Source organism: Crocuta crocuta, unplaced genomic scaffold (genome assembly GCF_008692635.1).
Source record: "Crocuta crocuta isolate KB4526 unplaced genomic scaffold, BGI_CrCroc_1.0 scaffold339, whole genome shotgun sequence".
NCBI classification, from domain to species: domain Eukaryota; kingdom Metazoa; phylum Chordata; class Mammalia; order Carnivora; family Hyaenidae; genus Crocuta; species Crocuta crocuta.
This window is the reverse complement of record NW_027530357.1, coordinates 129,581-147,118: the sequence shown is the minus strand read 5'-3', so window position 1 is coordinate 147,118 and position 17,538 is coordinate 129,581. Positions and strand designations below refer to the sequence as shown.

At 53.7% G+C, this 17,538-nt stretch overlaps 1 protein-coding gene across 4 annotated transcripts in view; it reads left to right on the top strand.

Annotated features, from left to right (window-relative positions):
- Positions 1–17,538, top strand: part of UBE3B (ubiquitin protein ligase E3B) — a 55,045-nt gene that overhangs the window by 27,383 nt on the left and 10,124 nt on the right. For all 4 annotated transcript variants that reach the window (XM_077765946.1, XM_077765943.1, XM_077765944.1 and 1 more), the window contains 8 exons: positions 400–518; positions 1,134–1,248; positions 2,108–2,207; positions 7,498–7,617; positions 12,980–13,156; positions 13,286–13,396; positions 15,691–15,828; positions 16,084–16,149. In XM_077765946.1, coding sequence (XP_077622072.1) covers positions 400–518; positions 1,134–1,248; positions 2,108–2,207; positions 7,498–7,617; positions 12,980–13,156; positions 13,286–13,396; positions 15,691–15,828; positions 16,084–16,149 — 946 coding nt within the window. The remainder of the gene's footprint in view (positions 1–399; positions 519–1,133; positions 1,249–2,107; positions 2,208–7,497; positions 7,618–12,979; positions 13,157–13,285; positions 13,397–15,690; positions 15,829–16,083; positions 16,150–17,538) is intronic.

Below are 17,538 nucleotides of genomic sequence, written 5' to 3'. Positions count from 1 at the left end.
TGCTCAGTGAGCACAGACTCTGTCAGGGTTTCTGGATAGGCGTGGATAGGCATGAATTAAGATGTTGCAGTCGGATCCTTATGAATAAGAAAAATATAGAGAGTTTGTTGTTTTCCTCTCTCAGGAAGTTTTCACTATGGACAATTTCAAAATAATAGAAAGTGGAGAAGAGGGTAGAAGGACCCCTCACGTGCCCATTACCAGCTTCCACACTCATCCGCACGTGGTCGCATTTGCTTCACCTCTGCCCCCACCCGCTCTCCCCTCCAGGTTCTCCTGAAGCAAATCCTACCCATCAGAGCTTATTTCGTGAGCTTCTGTGTGTCTAATAAGAGATACACATCTCATTTTCCCCCTTTCCTCGGTGGGCGGTTGTGACTATCTTTCCATCTGATTCAGGATCCTTGACGACATCGAAGTTTATGAAGAACAAATCTCATTCAAACTGGAAGAGCTGGTCACCATCTCCTCTTTCCTGAACTCCTTTGTGTTTAAGATGATCTGGGATGGAATCGTAGGTAAGGTAAAGATGCCGGCCCTCGTGCTGCACGCGGTCCGGAACGTCGACATCATTCTTGGCATCACTGCCCGCCACAGCTAACTGAACAGGCACGTTTAGTCACATGATTGGAAGTTTTACTTCTTCTGTCTGCGGCCTCTTAAGATAGTAGGTGCAAATACGGAAGTCTTACATCTCCCTTCAGGATGTACGTGTAGGTGTGAAGGATTATTAACGATGATGATTCTGCCCTGAACCTCCCTTTGCTTCTTTGAGTCGATTTCCGTGAAAAGAAAACACGTGTCAGGTCACGCGCCAAATCCGAGCTCACCTCCTAAAGTACTTCCAATTTGCTTAGTACACAGCTCCTGAGATTGAAAAGGTCCTTGGGATGGCCTGCTAGTGGGAGGCAGTGGGGTGACTGTGTCTGAGACCCTAGGGTCCTGCAGACACTCAGGACGTACCCAGGACAGCTTTTATTCTGTTATTCCACGTAGACCCCAGGGCGAGGGAGACCAAGACCTCGGGGGCGGGGGGGTGGGGGGTCTGGTGTCCAGCAGAGCCAAGACCCCGTCCTCCTCGCCAGCCCCGACCGGCTCTGTGCGTACAGCTCTCCCATCTCTTTGGCCCACAGAGAACGCCAAGGGGGACACTTTGGAGCTGTTCCATTCTGTCCACGGCTGGCTGATGGTGCTGTACGAGAGGGACTGCCGGCGGCGCTTCGCCCCCGAGGACCACTGGCTGCGGAAGTGAGGAGCAGGGCTGGGCGAGCGGGGGTGCAGGGGCTGGGCTCCCCTCCGTCAGGCGGTCAGTCTCGTGCTCTGGGGCTGAGGGGTCTTCGTCTCTCCCTCAGCCTCTGACCACCTGGGAGGACAGACCGCCTAGCAGTTGGTGTCTGTGAGGACGTGCTTACCCTGGGGGTGGTTAGAGCTCAGTAATGGTGACAAAGCCAAGCCACAGTTAGCAATTGGGAAGAAAGTTCTTGTAGCTAAATAAACTAAGCGGCAGGTTATGAGAATTTAGGGTGGTTTTTATCAACTGAATGAGCAGGATAAAAACTACAGCTAGCTTTTTGGGGAGTAGGGTAAGGAAATCCACTTACAACTCAATGTAAGATGCCTACAGTTTTGTTTTTTGTTGTTTTTTTTTAAGAGAGAGCAAGCTGGGGAGGGGCAGAGAGGGGGCAAGGCAGAATCCCCAGCAGGCTCCATGCTCTCAGCGCAGAGCCTGCCGCAGGGCTTCATCTCACGAACTGTGAGCTCATGACCTGAGCCCAGATGAAGAGTCGGACGCTTAACCGACCAAGCCACCCTGGTGCCCCAAGACGTCTGCGGTTTTTTATCAGTGACCTTTCAGCTCTTGTGTTGTGGCACTGGAGTGGGCTCTGGCAGACCAGCGAGTTAAGTCTTTTAGGCTTTGCAGACCATCATCTCTGTTGCAAGAACTCCTCTCTGCCTGTAGCGTGAGAGCAGCAGGGACGAGGCACAGTGGATGGGTGTGGTCGTGTCCCGCCGAAACCGCATTTACAAAACTGGCGGCAGGCTGGCCGCCCCTGCACTGGAGAGTGGCTGCCCTGTAATAACCCAGACCCGTGCCTTCCTTCTGAAGGGATCTCAAACCTAGCGTGCTCTTCCAAGAACTGGACAAGGACAGAAAACGGGCGCAGCTGATCCTGCAGTACATCCCTCATGTCATTCCCCACAAAAACGTGAGTCGCTCTCAGAGCTGGGCCCCGCGCATCCTTCTGCCCCAGCACCTGTGGGCGGAGAGAGGGTCTCCCTCCATGTTAGGCGTTAAGCCGAGTACAGAAACAGAAGTGTGAGCTGGCAGCTCTGGCCGTGGGTGCGTGTTACAGGGATGGGTGCTGTGGGAGCCCAGGCTGGGGCCCAGGGCCAGCTGCGAACAGGGGGAAGGGAGTCAGGAGAGGCCTCCAGTAGTTACAGGCCCGGCTGCTTGAGACTGCACTCCAGTGGAAGGCCCGGTGTGTGGTCTGGCAGTGGAGGACGTGAAGGAGAGCCGGGGAGCCGAGGGTGGCTGTAAGGCTTGGAGCTGGAAGGACCTTGCAAACCAGGGGCAGAGCCGTTGGAGCAGTATCAGCTTCGGGGGCACCCGTTCAGAGCTGTGTTTTTAGAAGGTTCCTTCTAGGGGCGCCTGGGGGGCTCAGTTGGTTAAGCATCCGACTTCGGCTCAGGTCATGATCTCCCTGCTTGTCAGTTCGAGCCCCGCGTCCGGCTCTGTGCTGACAGCTCAGAGCCTAGAGCCTGCTTCGGAATCTGTCTCTCTCTCCCTCTGCCCCTCCCCCACTCACACACTCTCTCTCTCTTTCTCTCAAAGTAAATAAACATTAAAAAAAAGAATTTAGAAGGTGGAGAGATGATAGAATGAGAGCAAAGACATTCAGAGAAGGAAAGGAGAGATTCGGGTGGTGGGCGGGTTTCTGGCTTGGGCTCCCAGGCGCTTGGGGGCGTCATTCCCCAGGATAGGAGCACAGGCTAGAGGAGGTCTGAAAGGTGCTGGTGAGGTCAGCTTTGAACAGGCAGCATGTGCGGTGTCTGCCATTGCTCGAGGCCATCAGACAGTGGGGTGGAGAGAGACCCTGCGTGTGGACAGTGCCCAAATCTGGCTGCACCCATGGACGCGGACAGGGTGATCAGGGAACCAGGTGGAGGCAGACAGCCAGGGACCTGTCCTTCAGAGGGCCAGCACGAGGGGAGGACTCCTCAGAGGAAGGAAACCAGCAGCATGGCACCTGGACCCAGGGGACGGGAGAGTCTCGGGAAGGGTCTGGCCACACTCTGTGGCCAGAGTGTCAGGAAATGAGGGAAGGCACTGCCCACGTCCCTGGTCGTGGTGGACACTCCAGAAATGTCTGCTTGAAGCCGCCTTCAGAAGAGGCTTTTACAGGTCTTTGTGTGCCTTTCTTTTCGTTTTTCTTTTTCTTTTAAGTTTATTTATTTTGAAAGAGAGAGAGCACAAGTAGGGGAGGAGCAGAGAGAGAGGGAGAGAGAGGATCCCAAGCAGCCCCTGTGCCATCGGCGCAGAGCCCGACACAGGGCTCGAACCCATGAACTGCAAGACCATGTGAGCCGAAAGAGCCAGATGCTCAACAGATGGAGTCACCCAGGTGCCCTTCCTCCACCCCCTTTTTTTTCTTTTTGGACAAAAGACATTTTTAGAAAAGAGCCTAAGTCACATTTTTGTAAATTGAACCTTATTTTTCAGAGATACTTATTCCTTGCTGCTCCTTGATATTGTTCTGACCTTGATGTTAATACTCACATTGCCATTCTTTACTCTCAAGTAGTGATTGGCAGACGGATGTGGCTGTTTAAATTCTTATTGCACTTGATAGCAGAGCCTCTTAGAGATGAAGGGACCTTGTGGAGCTTACTTCGGGAATGTGTGCCGCCTTCCGCCCCGTCCCCCACCCAGGGGGGAGCACCTCCCCCTCCCCCCGACAGTACACCTGACCTTGCCTCAGATAGAAGACCTGCAGTCTCGCAACGCTGGCCAGTCTGTTGCTTTACTCTTCCCAGTGATGGAATGTTCTTCCTCACCTGCAACTAATTTACTTCTCTATAACTTCTACCCTTTGGTCCTTGAACAACCATTCCAAGGGGAATCTCTAAATCTTCCAAGATGTGCAGACAACACTCGTCCGCCCTTGGGTCGTCTGTGCCGTGGGTAGCATCCTTCCCCTCCCCAGCTACTCCTCCTGGACGTGCTTCCGGCCCCTCCTCCCCTAGGCCTCGTCCAGTTTGGTGCAGTCTGACTGAAAACACAGCACCCCGCCCTGGACCCGCGTGCCCTTGAGGTCAGCCCTAGACCGTGGCATTCCCGTCCCGTGCAGTCTGGGCTCACCGCCCCATGTGTCTGCAGGTCACAGACACCGTGCGGAGTGACCCTGACTTGTCACAAGGCATTTTCAGCATTTGAGAAGAGCATGGTGAGACTCGCTGGACACTCTGTGGGGCTCCAGCTCGAGCTCATGGGCTTAGCGCTCCTTTCGAAGATCCCCCATTTGCTATGCCGGGTTTTAAAAACAAAACTGAATTTTATTTCCACGTGCGTGTATTTTTAAAATAGAACTAAGCTCTTTGCACATGAATATTTATCAAGTGGTTAGGACCCTCGCCATCTCGTAGATGGCACTGTTAGTATTTCTTTTGGCTGAGGAGTACTGTGATGGTCCTGAGCCCCTAGGGGTACTGAGCACAAGAAGCCTGAGAAGCTCCAAGGTTAGTTGGTGCAACTTGGGAGCAGGCTGTAATCTAATCCACGTTGCATTGTGCTGAAGAGTGCCATCCCAGCTTTTTGTCCTTGGTTCAGGAACTCTTTCTCTCATCTCTTGGAGACCCTTCCCTGACCCCTGGCCCCTGTCCTGACCCTTTCATGGCCCCAGCAGGTCCAGGAGGGCTCAGTATGTCATAGCAGCGAGGGCGCTGTCCCTTCCTGATGGGCACGTGCTGCACATTCTTGCCGGAGCACGTTGGGGGAGGGCGGTTAGAGTCTCTCCAGCCCTGCCCGTTGTCTTGCATTTGTCACTGTGACATCTACCCTCAACGCCATACCTTTCCCTATTCTTGATCTCGTTCATGTGTGTGGCCCACAAAGCCATGCTCACCTCCCTTCATGTTTCAAAGGCTTCAGCCCTGCCTCATTTGTGCACACAGCACTTTCTTCTCTGTGCTTTCTCATGTTGCTTTTGCACTTTTTTTTTTAATCTTTTTTTTTTTATTTCCAGGAGAGAGAGAGACAGCGTGAACAGGGGAGGGTCAGAGAGAGAGGGAGTCACAGACTGAAACAGGCTCCAGGCTCCGAGCTGGCAGTCAGCAGAGCCCGACGCGGGGCTCGAACCCACGAACCGCGAGATCATGACCCAAGCGAAAGTCGGACGCTTAACCGACTAAGCCACCCAGGCGCCCCGCTTTTGCACTTTTATGTGCGATCGATTCATCCCTGACTGGGACTTGAGGCCTCTCTCCCTGGTTTTGGCCTGGAAGGCCTAGTGCCATGCAGGGTGGGCAGGGACTGTGTGGTGTGGTGGTCCGTGCCCAAGTCCCGGGTTTGACCATGGCCCCTGTCCACCAGCTGTGTGACTTTGAGTGAGTCAGTGTCTTTGTCTGCAAAATGGAGACAAGGACCCTTTTCCAGATGTCTGCTGCCATCTCAGACCCTTGAGAGCTGCTTACAGGTGCCCCCAACCTTCTCCTTCACGCCCCATGGAGACCAGAGCCCCACGCAGTCTCTCCTTGATTCCTGCCCTTCTCACAGCCACCTTTGCACTTCTGGTTCTAGGTGGATGTCTCTGCCCCATAGCAGATTAACCCAGATGAGAAACTTTTCTCTTAACTTTTTTTAAATGATTATTTATTCGTTTTTAGAGAGAGAGGCACACGCATGTGAGTGGAGGGAGGGGCAGAGAGAGACGGAGAGACAGAAAATCCCGTGCAGGCTCCACAGTATCAGCGCAGGGCCTGACTCAGGGCTTGATCTCGTGACGGCGAGATCATGACCTGAGCCTAAATCAAGAGTTAGACGCTTTACCGACTGAGCCGCTCAGGTGCCCTGGGAAGCTGTTCTTCTGCCTCATGTTCAGGTGATCCTGCTAAAGATTTGGGGTGAGAGCCAACAGTCGTGCCCCATGGCCCCACATGAGTTAAAGACCTGTTCTGGAAGTCTCCACTCCCCCTGCACAGACGAGAGACGTGGCAGGGCCCTTCATCCCCATCACAGCCTCCCTCTCTGTTGCTCAATCCGTTCTTCCCTTCCACGTTGTCCCGAAGCCCCGGGAGCCTCTGATACCATCCAGGGCACTTCAGCCCTTGTTCCTAGGCTCATGAACCAGCCACATCAGGCTGCTCCCCTGAGAAGTAACCCCTCTGCCAGACGCATTCCCCCTCAGGAGGCCGTCGGCAATTGCTTTTCCTGCCGCAGCCGTACATTAGCTTCATGGTCAGTGAGATGATCAAATGTAAGCACGCTAGCTTCTCCTGTATATCATTAGCTCTCGTTACCACTGCTGGTGGTATCATCCTGACTGTGTTCTTGTATTTAACACATTTTTTGACTTTTGAGGGGATTCCCGTTTTTAAAAAATAACAGCAGTGATTAGATTGATTTCTTCATTCAGGTGACATCATCAGGGTGCTTTTACAGCAGTGATTCTCAAACCCAGGACAGGGTGAAGGGTCATGCTCTCCTAAAAGGGGCTTATCAGACTCTTAACCATGGGGAGAGAGGGTTCTTCTCTAACCATAATTGAGAAATATTACGGACGGGAGGGGGCCTATGATGTGCTTAAGGGTACGGACGAGGCTGATAAAAGGTCAGGGACCTTTATTCTGTGGGATTGTTTTTTGAAATTTCTGACAGTGAAAAAAATTATCTTTGAAATGTTTCTGTTTTTTAACTCCTAACATTGATTTCCTTTAAAGCAGGATAGCTATATAAAGCAGCCTCTGTATCGTGTTCTAGCACCAGGTTTTTACAGTGGCTTATTGACTGAACAAGAATGATTTTCTCCCAGACCGTTCTTTTTTTTTAAGCTTATTTTTGAGAGAGAAAGCGTGAGTGGTGGAGGGGCACAGAGAGAGAGAGAGAAAGAGAATCCCAAGGACCCTCCACACTGCGTGGACCCCAGTGTGGGGCTAAACCCATGAACTGTGAGATCATGACCCAAGCTGAAGTTGGGCGCTTACCTGACTGAGCCATCCAGGCACCCCAGCTCCCAGACCATTTTTAACCAGACTCTGACTGCAGCCAGACCACTCTTTCTGGGGCCTCTCTTCCTTGGCATGTACTCAGCTGCATTTCTAATTCCCAAGGGTGTTTTAGGGCCGTCTGCTCTTTGCCCAAGACACTTCTGACCCATAGCACGTATTGGCGTCCTGTTGTGGTGGCCTGTCACGTGACTTGTTCCATTAGCCCCCTGCAGTGTGTCTCAGGGAATCATCAGCTGTTGACCCAGTTCCTGGTCTCACCTTTGCTCATTTTAGAGAGTTCTCCTGTTCCGAAACATGGTTACCAAGGAGAAGGAGAAGCTGGGGCTCGTGGAAACTAGCTCGGCCTCTCCCCACGTCACTCATATCACAATCCGACGGTCCCGCATGTTGGAGGTAAGAAGCCCATCACAAAGAGGCGTGCTCTCTGAGATGGGGGTGGGGAAGTCAGGGGATGATCTATTGCCTCTGAACTGTTCTTGTCTCCCCTTGGTCCAACGACACTGAAATCAAGGCTCAGGGAGCAGAATGGGGCCATTTGCCCTGATAGATGCTCCAAAGAGCCACTTGAGTAAACATGTCCTCAGTGCTGGGAACCTGCAGTGCAGTGCTGCCCTTCCTTTCCCCATGTGGGCCCCTGGGCTGGAGCACTGAACACTGTGCCTCTTCGCAGTAAGGACAGGAGGTGCCGTGTGCAGGCATGCTCGAGTCTGTGCAAACTCCATTTGTCCTGGTAGGCACTCTGGCCAGACTCCCGACCATGAGCATGGAGGCTGGGGTGTAGGTAGCAAGTTTACTGAGCCATCCTGGGAAGTGCTTTTATTACAGAGCTAGGAGTTCTTTGTAGACGTGAACTTGGGAGGAACAAGTGGCTCCCCTCAGCCAAACCCAGTGTCCGCGGTTACTACTCTGTGGCAACTTCATGTGGACCGGAAATTAGTGCCTGTCCTCAGAATACTTTACCTCTATATGTCAGAAAATTATAATATATTGATTTTGTTGGAACAAGACGCCAACTACCATCTGCTGGAACGTTGTTATAATAAATGTATGTAACCATGAGGTCTGCGTTGTATGTGCCATACCCTCCCCCAGGGTTGTGCAGTGTGGCACCTGCCCACATGTGCTGATCCCACCAGCGGTAGTGGAATTGGTGACTGAGCCCCGAGCCCACAAGAGAGGCCGTGCTGGTTTATTTGCCCATGCTTGCTCTTCAGACCTTTGATCTCGCTCCAGCCACCATTCCTCATTAGCGTGTCCTGCGGTGGAGGGCAGTCATAGAATCATAGGCAGTCATAGGATCATAGGGCATAGGATCATAGGGCAGTCATAGGATCCCAGGATAGCACATGGCCATGTGTAACTGGCCACCAGCCACTGGCCATGGCAGCGGCCCTTCCTCCCCGACACATTTTCATTTTCTCCCTTGGGGTATTCACGCTCCTTCCTGGAGAGCTGCTTTCAGTCCCCCCCCGGGCGCTGGTGATTGACCCTGCGGTGTGCTGGGGAAAGGCACCAGATTTAACCAGATGACATTTTTGACATTCTTAAAAGCAGAGATAAGAAATGTAAGCGCCTACAAGGACCCCGCTGGTTGTGGGAACGGGTGAGGCTGGCCATGCGTGTCCACGCAGGAGCATCTTGTGTGCATGCCGAACAGCAGGAATCTTCTTCACTTCCCCGGCCCCTCGCCCCCGCTCCAAAACACGGCCCACAGTTTTGGTCACTACTTAACAAAACGAGCCCCACTAATGAGTGGATGGATGACACATGGCATCCAGCCTGAGTGCCCTCAAGCAGTAGAGGGGTGGGCAGGGGGGAGCACATGCCCCCCTAAAAGAGACCACCTCCACTCAGTTCCACCTGACTACTTCCATGCAGCGATTTAGGCTCCGCTATGCTCTGGGTGTTTTGGAGAAGGCCAAAATGTGGGAGTTTGTATGTATGAGATCCCCGAGCTTTTGTGCTGTGAGCTGATGGAATTTTGTAATGTGCCTGGAAGGCTAGATAATAGCTGTCTTCCCAGGAAATTCAACTTGTGGGCCACCAGTTTGCAAGCTTTGCTTTGACTCCAAGAAGAAAGAGCCCCAGTGGGTTTGGAACCTCCCTTCTGCGGCACTTTCGTCATTCAGACCTGGACGCTCCTCCCCGTCCCTTATCATCCCCAGTCACCCTCAGATGTGTTCGGCCCTGCTGGGAAGGCTGGGCTTGTAGACACGGGGTGTCCTGAGAGTGATGGAATCCCCGACTCCCTCAGGCGTCCCTGCGTATGGGAGGGTCACCTGGCATCCCGTGACCCTGGGCCTGCTTTCTAACACAGCCATCGGTGTCAGAGGAGGGGTGGCTGTCTCAGGTTTTAGGCCAAGTCCACTTTCTTTCCACGTCCCGTTAGAGTCTGTCTCATCATGAACCTGATCGCTGTTGTATGGAATTGGGAAGGGAGAGGGTCGTACGTGCCAGAACCCTAATCATCCTCCTTACCTGGTGGCTCAGTTGTCAGAACTGGAGAGCGCGGCGGCATTTGCCCGATTCGGACACAAGGGGGCATCACAAAACTGATGTCAGCCGCTCCTATGATACCCTGGGCTTTTATTCTGTTCCCTCTTCTGTGGTTTGTACTGAAGGTACAGGCGGCTCAGCACTCCGCTTCCTGGTGTTAGTCTCAAGCCTTGCAGGAAGGTGTCACCTCACACAGGGTGAACTGGGGCTGGGACCCTAGCCTCTCGGAACCAGGGTGACGCTTAACCACACTCGGCCCAGCCCTGTCCCCCACTCTGTTCAAAGGCGGACCTGAGGCCAGAGAGGCGAAGATTCGCAGTCAGCTTCACTCAGGTGTCGTGGGAGAGCGCGCCTGGGAGCTAGCTCTCTCCCAGGTCAGGGTCTTTGAGACGCAGTAGAGAAGAGGAACGCCATTCTCCCACCCGCCTTCCAGAAGGAAGGACAGATGTAGACGGAGTCCATGGGCGATGCCGTCAGCTCCCAGAGGCTGTGGAGTGCAGCCGGCAGTTATGTCAGAGGCAGCTGCCAAAGCTCTCACTACAGCTCCTCAGAGAAAAGGCCAACGTGGGGCTGAAGAAGAACTGAGGGGCGCTCGGGGGCTCAGTTGGTTAAGTGTCCGACTCTTGATTTCAGCTCAGGTCATGATCTCACAGTTTGTGAGGTCGAGCCCCACGTCACCTGACAGCACAGAGCCTGCTTGGGATTCTCTTCCCCTCTCTCTGCCTCTTGCGCCCCACCCCTCTCAATCAATCAATAATAAATTAAAAATAAGATTTGACTCCAACTAGCATTCCTTAAGTGCCTCCCATGTGTTCAGCTGTGTGCTAAGTGCTTGCACAGAACACCATCTCGTTTAATCTGAGGAAATCCTGCAAGCAAGCAAGAAGATGCTGGAATTCTCCCCCATCCCCAAGCCAGTGCCAAGATAGTGATCTTAAATGGAGACTGGGCGGTTTAAACGCTGCCGCTGGCGCCGCCCAGTGACTTCCTGTTTCCCACTTCTTTGCAACTAACTTCATGGTTTTCAAACTCCCAAATGCATACAGAGTACTTCTCAGGCCTGTGCACCCAAAACCGTGGTCCTCTGCCTTCCAGAGAGACTTGGGACAGCCCTCTGCATTGCTAGACAAATGTCATCAGCAGGAAGGCGCCAAGGCTTTCCCAAAGCAGGTCCTACCGTTCTGGCCTGGCGTGCTTTGTGTCAAGGGGCCGGACTGGCAGACAGGTGGGCGCCGTCGAGATGCTCCGTCTCATGTTAGCAGAATGTCTGACGGCACCGCGGTGCCTGAGAGGGAGACCCACGGGGCAGCCTCAGTAGGGACGTTGCAGTTGATTTGTACCTTATGCGACAGGATCTGAAGAACTCGGTTTCTCCCCCATAACGGGGCCTCATGTTGGAACAGAAGACTCTTCCACGGCCGCTGTCCTGTTCACTGCTTCTGACAGTCACTGCTCTGAACCGAACACCTGAGCGCCTATCAGCGTCCACATGCCAGGAACCTGGGAGACCGTGACACATTAGAATCAAGAGGCAGACGAAACAGGATGATTACAAGAACTCAAAAGTCGTGTCCTCGAGGTCTGCATGGGGAGGCGCACCAGAGGCTACACGCCTCGAGGGCTGGCTGCAGCCTTCTCTCCACTGCCGCTGCCTGCCAATCCCACACCCTCCTCCCCTCCATCGGCTGCTGTGCCACCAACAACGATCTTTCTGGGAAAGCCAGCCATGTCGCTCCCTGCCTGGACTCTTCTGTGGCTCCCTAGTGCCCTCAGCATAGAACCTAAATTCCTCAGCCTGACTCACCAGCCCTTTTGTGATCTGGGGAAAGATATCAGGAGTTGAGCAGTGGCGGGGGTTGGGGGGGGTGGTATTTAACTCTTCACCTTGTGGCAGTCTGTGAGTTTCACTGGTTGATTTTTTTTTTCAAGTTACTTTTTTTTTTTATACAAATAGTTTATTGTCAAATTAGTTTCCACATAACACTCAGTGCTCATCCTCACAAGTGTCCTCCTCCATGCCCATCCCTCCTCCCCCCCACATCCATCAGTCCTCAGTTTTTGTCAGCATTCAAGAGTCTCTCATGGTTTGCCTCTCTCCCTTTCCGCCACCATTTCCCCCCTTCTTCTCCCCCTTGTTCCTCCGTTAAGTTCCTCCTAATCCTCCTATACGTGCAAACATATGGTATTTGTCCTTCTCTGCCTGACTTATTTCGCTCAGCATAACACCCTCAAGGTCCATCCATGTTGCTACACATGGCCAGATTTCATTCTTTCTCATTGCCATGTAGTATTCCATGGTATAGATAAACCACATCTTCTTGATCCATTCGTCCGTTGATGGACACTTAGGCTCTTTCCATGTTTTAGCTATTGTGGAGAGTGCTGCTATGAACATTGGGGTACATGTGCTCCTATGCATCAGCATTTCTGTATCCCTTGGGTAAATTCCTAGCAGTGCTATTGCTGGGTCATAGGGGAGTTCTATTGTTAGTTTCCTGAGGAACCTCCACACTGTTTTCCAGAGGGGCTGTACCAGTTTACATTCCCACCAACAGTGTAGGAGGGTGCCCGTTTCTCCACATCCTCGCCAGCATCTAGAGTTCTCTGATTTGCTCATTTTAGCCACTCTGACTGGCGTGAGGTGGTATCTCAGTGTGGTTTTGATTTGTATTTCCCTGATGAGGAGGGATGCTGAGCATCGTTTCATGTGTCTGTTGGCCATCTGGATGTCCTCTTTGGAGAAGTGTCTGTTCATATCTTCTGCCCATTTCTTCACTGGGTTGTTTGTTTTTCGGGCGTGTAGTTTGGTGAGTTCCTTATAGATTCTGGATATTAACCCTTTATCTGATATGTCATTTGCAACTATCTTTTCCCATTCCGTTGGTTGTCACTGGTTGATTTTTTACCATTAGCTAAATCAGCTACTCTTTGCATTAAAATAGGGTGGGATCTTGTCCCAGTTTCTTGCATCCTTTGTGGGACAGCCAGGAGTGTATCAACTCACCTTGCCTGGTTTCCCCATCTCGGTGCCCGGCATCATCGCAGGGACAGCCTCCCCTTGCCACAGAGCAATAGTGGTACATCTCCAAAATGAGTTTTCCTTTTAACAAGTTCGTTTAAAAGCAGGTGAGACCTGCGCATACCACCCCCCCACCCCCCCACGGCCTGACTGTTTAATAGTCCCTCCGGGCGGGCCACACTCGGGAGCGGGGCCTTGGCGACCTCCCGCTCCTGACAGCTGCAATTCTGGCCTCGGCAGGATGGCTACGAGCAGCTCCGACAGCTGTCCCAGCACGCCATGAAGGGGGTCATCCGCGTGAAGTTCGTCAATGACCTCGGGGTGGATGAGGCCGGCATCGACCAGGACGGTGTTTTCAAGGAGTTCTTGGAGGAAATCATCAAGAGGGTGTTCGACCCAGCACTCAATCTCTTCAAGGTATTCAAGGGCAGCGGGAGCGGGGCTGACAGCCGTCAGGGTCTTAGTGACAAACGAGAAGCGAAGGGCTGGGCTTCCTCGTTACGAGGCATTTAACCTCCGTGCCTCTCTCTCCGTTCTTCCTCGCAGACGACCAGCGGGGACGAGAGGCTGTACCCTTCACCCACTTCCTACATTCATGAGAACTACCTGCAGCTTTTCGAGTTCGTGGGCAAGATGCTAGGGAAGGCGGTGTATGAGGTAGGCCCGTTCAGGGGCGTTGCCCAGAAGGGAAAACAAGACGTCAGAAGCCCCGTGGGCTTTGTGCGTGCTGGTGGCCGGGCCTAGCCACATGAGGGGCCTGTCATTAGGATGGAGTCCCAGAAAGAGGGTAGAATGTCATTTCATCCTCTGGCCAGTGCTGCGCTGCGGCTGCTGTCCCATTTACCTGCAGGTGACAGAACTGAGGCATCCAGACACTCGTCCAGAGTCTCGGTGGAGGTTAATCCGTAGAACCCAACTTCAAACTCCAGCCGGCCTGGTCCCAGTTGTAGGAGGATAGCATTTTGTGGGGTGTGATCGTTGTTAGGGCTCTTTGTAAATCTGTTGTTTTCAGAGTGAGTGCTTCAGAGCCAGCCCCAGGGGTCAGGTGGTGCCTACGGACAGCAGGACGGAGTCCACACCTCCTGGCTGAGACCCATCTTCCCTGGCTAGCTGTGTGACTTGCACATGCAAGTTGCTTTACTTTCCTTTTTTTTTTTTTTTAAGAGAGAGCACAAGCAAGGGAGAGGGGCGGGGGATAGAGATTTTTAGGCTCCACGCTCAGCACAGAGCCCGATTTAGGGCTCAACCCCATGACTCTGGGATCATGAGCTGAGCTGATGTCAAGAGTCAGACACTCAATCATCTGAGCTACCCAGGCGCCCCCGCTTTTATTTCTGTAGGCCCTTGTTCTCGTCAGAAAAAGTAGGGGTAACAAAAGCCACGCTGTTGGCTGGCTGCAGATGGTTAAATGAGCTATTATAGGTAGAACGCCTGTGCTGCCTGGCTCCTCGGTCCCGTGGGGTCAGGGTGGCGTGGGCTTGTGCGGGCTCCAGGCGAGGCCCCCACAGGTCCCGGTCCCTGTCTACCGTGAGCCCAGCCAGGGAGCACTTGGGTCCTGCCCTTCAGGTCCTCCTCCCCAGGCCAAAAGTCAAGCTGCCGCAGGAGCCCTGGGGCTGCCGTTCTCGCAGCCTTCACGTGGGCTCCCAAGCTGCCTGTACAGCATCCCCCCTCTCACTCCAAATCCCAGGAAGCCGGGGAGCCCTCTGAAGGCAGAGCCTCTGGCTGGGGCACAGGGAGGGAGAGAGGCCCTGTGACAGGCCTAGCAGACTTATTCGCTCTGTGTCAACAGCCTCCATCCACGGCCCTGGTCCCTGACTGTGGTGCGGTTAGGTGCCCTGGGCTGGTTGGGGGTCCTGGACTCCTTCTCTGATCCCCCCATTTCTGATCCCCCCATTTCTCAGTAGATTCCCATTTAAAGAAAAAATCCCATGAGCATGTGCCTGGCCCTATGCCATGTCTCCCCTTTTAAACACGAAGCTGCGCTGTGCCCCAGAAGAGTCAGACCAGCTGAGAAACATGGCTTTGTGGCTTCTGGGAACGTGCTCCCTGTTCCCTCCACGCAGCGTGTGTCTCTGTCTCCAGCAGTAACAGCACAGAGAGAAATTAGGTCATGCCGAGTCCATGGGGAGGAGCAGTGTATGTGAACTCCTGCTACCCTCACAACCCTCCGAGTGACGCCATCACCAGGGCTGAGCCCCGTCCCTTCTAAATCTCTCCCATCCACCCTCTTCTCTCCACCTAGAACAATCTGCCCATTCTCCGCAGCGTACCACACATTCCCTTGCTGTATCCCCACCTCTTATTTTCTGCCTCTGGTCCACTCCCCATGTCAAGTGCAACCCTGCTCCAAGCCCTCCTGGGGGTCCCGACTGCCCTCAGGGCAGAGTCCAGGCTCCAGAGGCCTCTCCTTATCAGGCCCCACCTCCTCTCTGGCCTCACCCCTCACGTTTCCCCCCTTGAACACTGCTGTGCCCTGGGAGTTCTGTGTCCTCTTCCCAGAACACACCCGGGGGCCTTGTGCAAGAGACTTTGTGCTCCGTAGGACTCACTTGGATAGATCTTTCTCCCAGAGGCTTCCCCTGCCCTGCCTCCAGGTGGGAGCCGTGCTCTGCGCTCCTCCCCACCCTACTCATTTAATCCTTAAACCGGGGAGGTCCCCATTCACAGATGAGCAAGCCCATGTCCTCGCAGCCAGGCAGCAGAGCAGCTGGGATTTGCTCCCTGAGTGGTACAGCTCCAAGGCCTGTGTCCCTATCTGCTGCACTGTGACGTCCCCCAGAGGCATCTGGTCGAAGAGGCAAGAGGTGCTGATCCACAGTGAGAGTCGAGGCCGTGTCTAGAGGTCTCCCTGGCATACCCAGAGCCCCGCTGCGGCCCAGGCCAGCCCAACAAGGTCGCTGCAATGGAATCCTGTGTGGCAGACGGGCAAGCCTCTGTCTTTGCTCTTGCAGGGAATTGTGGTGGACGTGCCCTTCGCGTCCTTCTTCCTGAGCCAGCTGCTTGGGCACCACCACAGCGTCTTCTACAGCTCCGTGGACGAGCTGCCTTCACTGGACTCCGAGTTCTACAAAAACCTCACTTCTATCAAGGTCAGTGGGGCTTGGCAGAGGGCCTAGCTGCAGGCCGGTGTGAACTCAGTGAGCCTGAGGCCCAGGGTTCTCAGGCGGTGGAAGGCGACTTCCTGCTGTGGTCCAGGGGCCGCTCTGTAGCCACTACAGGCCCCCACCTCCCCTGCTAGGGCTTCTGCCCCCTTCCTCGCGGTGAGGGTAGGAGGGGAAGTGTTCAAGCCTTCAAGGATCTAGCCCTCCTGGGTCCCAACACCTGCCCCTTCTCTGTTGCATTAGCGCTACGAAGGTGACATCGCTGACCTGGGCCTGACTCTGTCGTACGATGAGGACGTCATGGGCCAGGTAGGTCGGCCTCGAGGGCTGAGCAGTTCTTCACCACCCTCCACCAGCTTCCTGAGACCGGCCCACCACTTCACACTGTCCCCAGGAGAAGGTCCACAAACCCAGGCTGTCCGTTCTCTGGTCCCAGGCTCCCTCGCCCATCCCCCTTCTCCCTCCTCGCCAGCAAGGAGGGTGCTCCCCCTTCCGTTCTCAGTTGACCTGGCCTTTGCCTGCTTGACCCTGGGACTGCTGCCCACGGAGATTTGCCCATTAGTTCGCACTTTGGGCCATTCCTGATGGAAGCTCTAATTCCCCATCGGGAACACTGCTTTTCGTTACCGTGGTGAGGATTAGCTGCCACACACCGAGGCTTGTGGCTTGAAGAGGGGAAGAAGCCACCCGAGAGGAGGTTCCTCGGACAGAATCCAGTCCTTGCTCATGCTCGTCATAGAGCAGGGCAGGAGGAAAAGACCCTAGAAACCGTGCCATCAGAAGAGTTTGCTCCCAGAGTTTTCCTTTTGGCTTTTCCCTGAAGCGCCCTCATTGCCCTCCAGTTACATCCCAGGGGACATCTATGTGAGCCTCTGTGCCCGGACCATGAGCTTCATGGTGCCGAGCTGGCTTCCTAGAGCTGTGCCTGCATCACCTCAGAGCAGCCACTTAGACTTCCCGAGGCCCCACTGGCCTGTGAGGGAGAAACCTACTGAGCTGTGCTGGCCTCCACCTTCCCCGGCTTGCTGGGCCCCAGAACTCTTCCCAGGGGAAGAGAGAGCCATCCTCCAGTGGTAGCTCACAGACAGCCTTTCCCTGGAGCCCCTTCTGGGAAACCCCAGGCTGGGTGGTTGTCCAGAGGCCCTTCCAGCTTTAAAATTCTCTGGTTGCCTGAGGTGTCAGCCACAGAGGGCCTAGGGTACACCGTGCTTCCTTTTTTCATCGTTAGAGACCTAGGGAATTACGTTGATAGAATTCCTGTTAAAATCAGCTTTAAAACTATGCATTCTGTGATTTTCAAGTGACCCCAGAAGTTCCCGAGGTTGAGGAGAACGCTTGATTCTATGGATTTCAAATCTGTAATCAGATTTTGAGCCTTCCTCCTGACACTTTTCTCCCGAGGGTAAAAATAATGCAAACTGCCAACCATAGAGCCAGCTGTAATATGAGCACAAAGACGAAAATGTAACCCCCTCTAATGCCAGTGCCAGGAGAACACCACTGTTAATGTGAGGTCTGTGTTTTTCTAGACTTTTCTCCCTGGGCCCGTACGTAATTTTTACAGTTCTGTTTAATCTCTGCACCCAGTATGGGCCTCGAACTCATAATCCTGAGATCAAGAGTCGCATGCTCTTCCTACAGAGCCAGCCAGGTGCCCCTATAATTTTTTTTTTTTTTTTTTGTAGAAATGATACCACA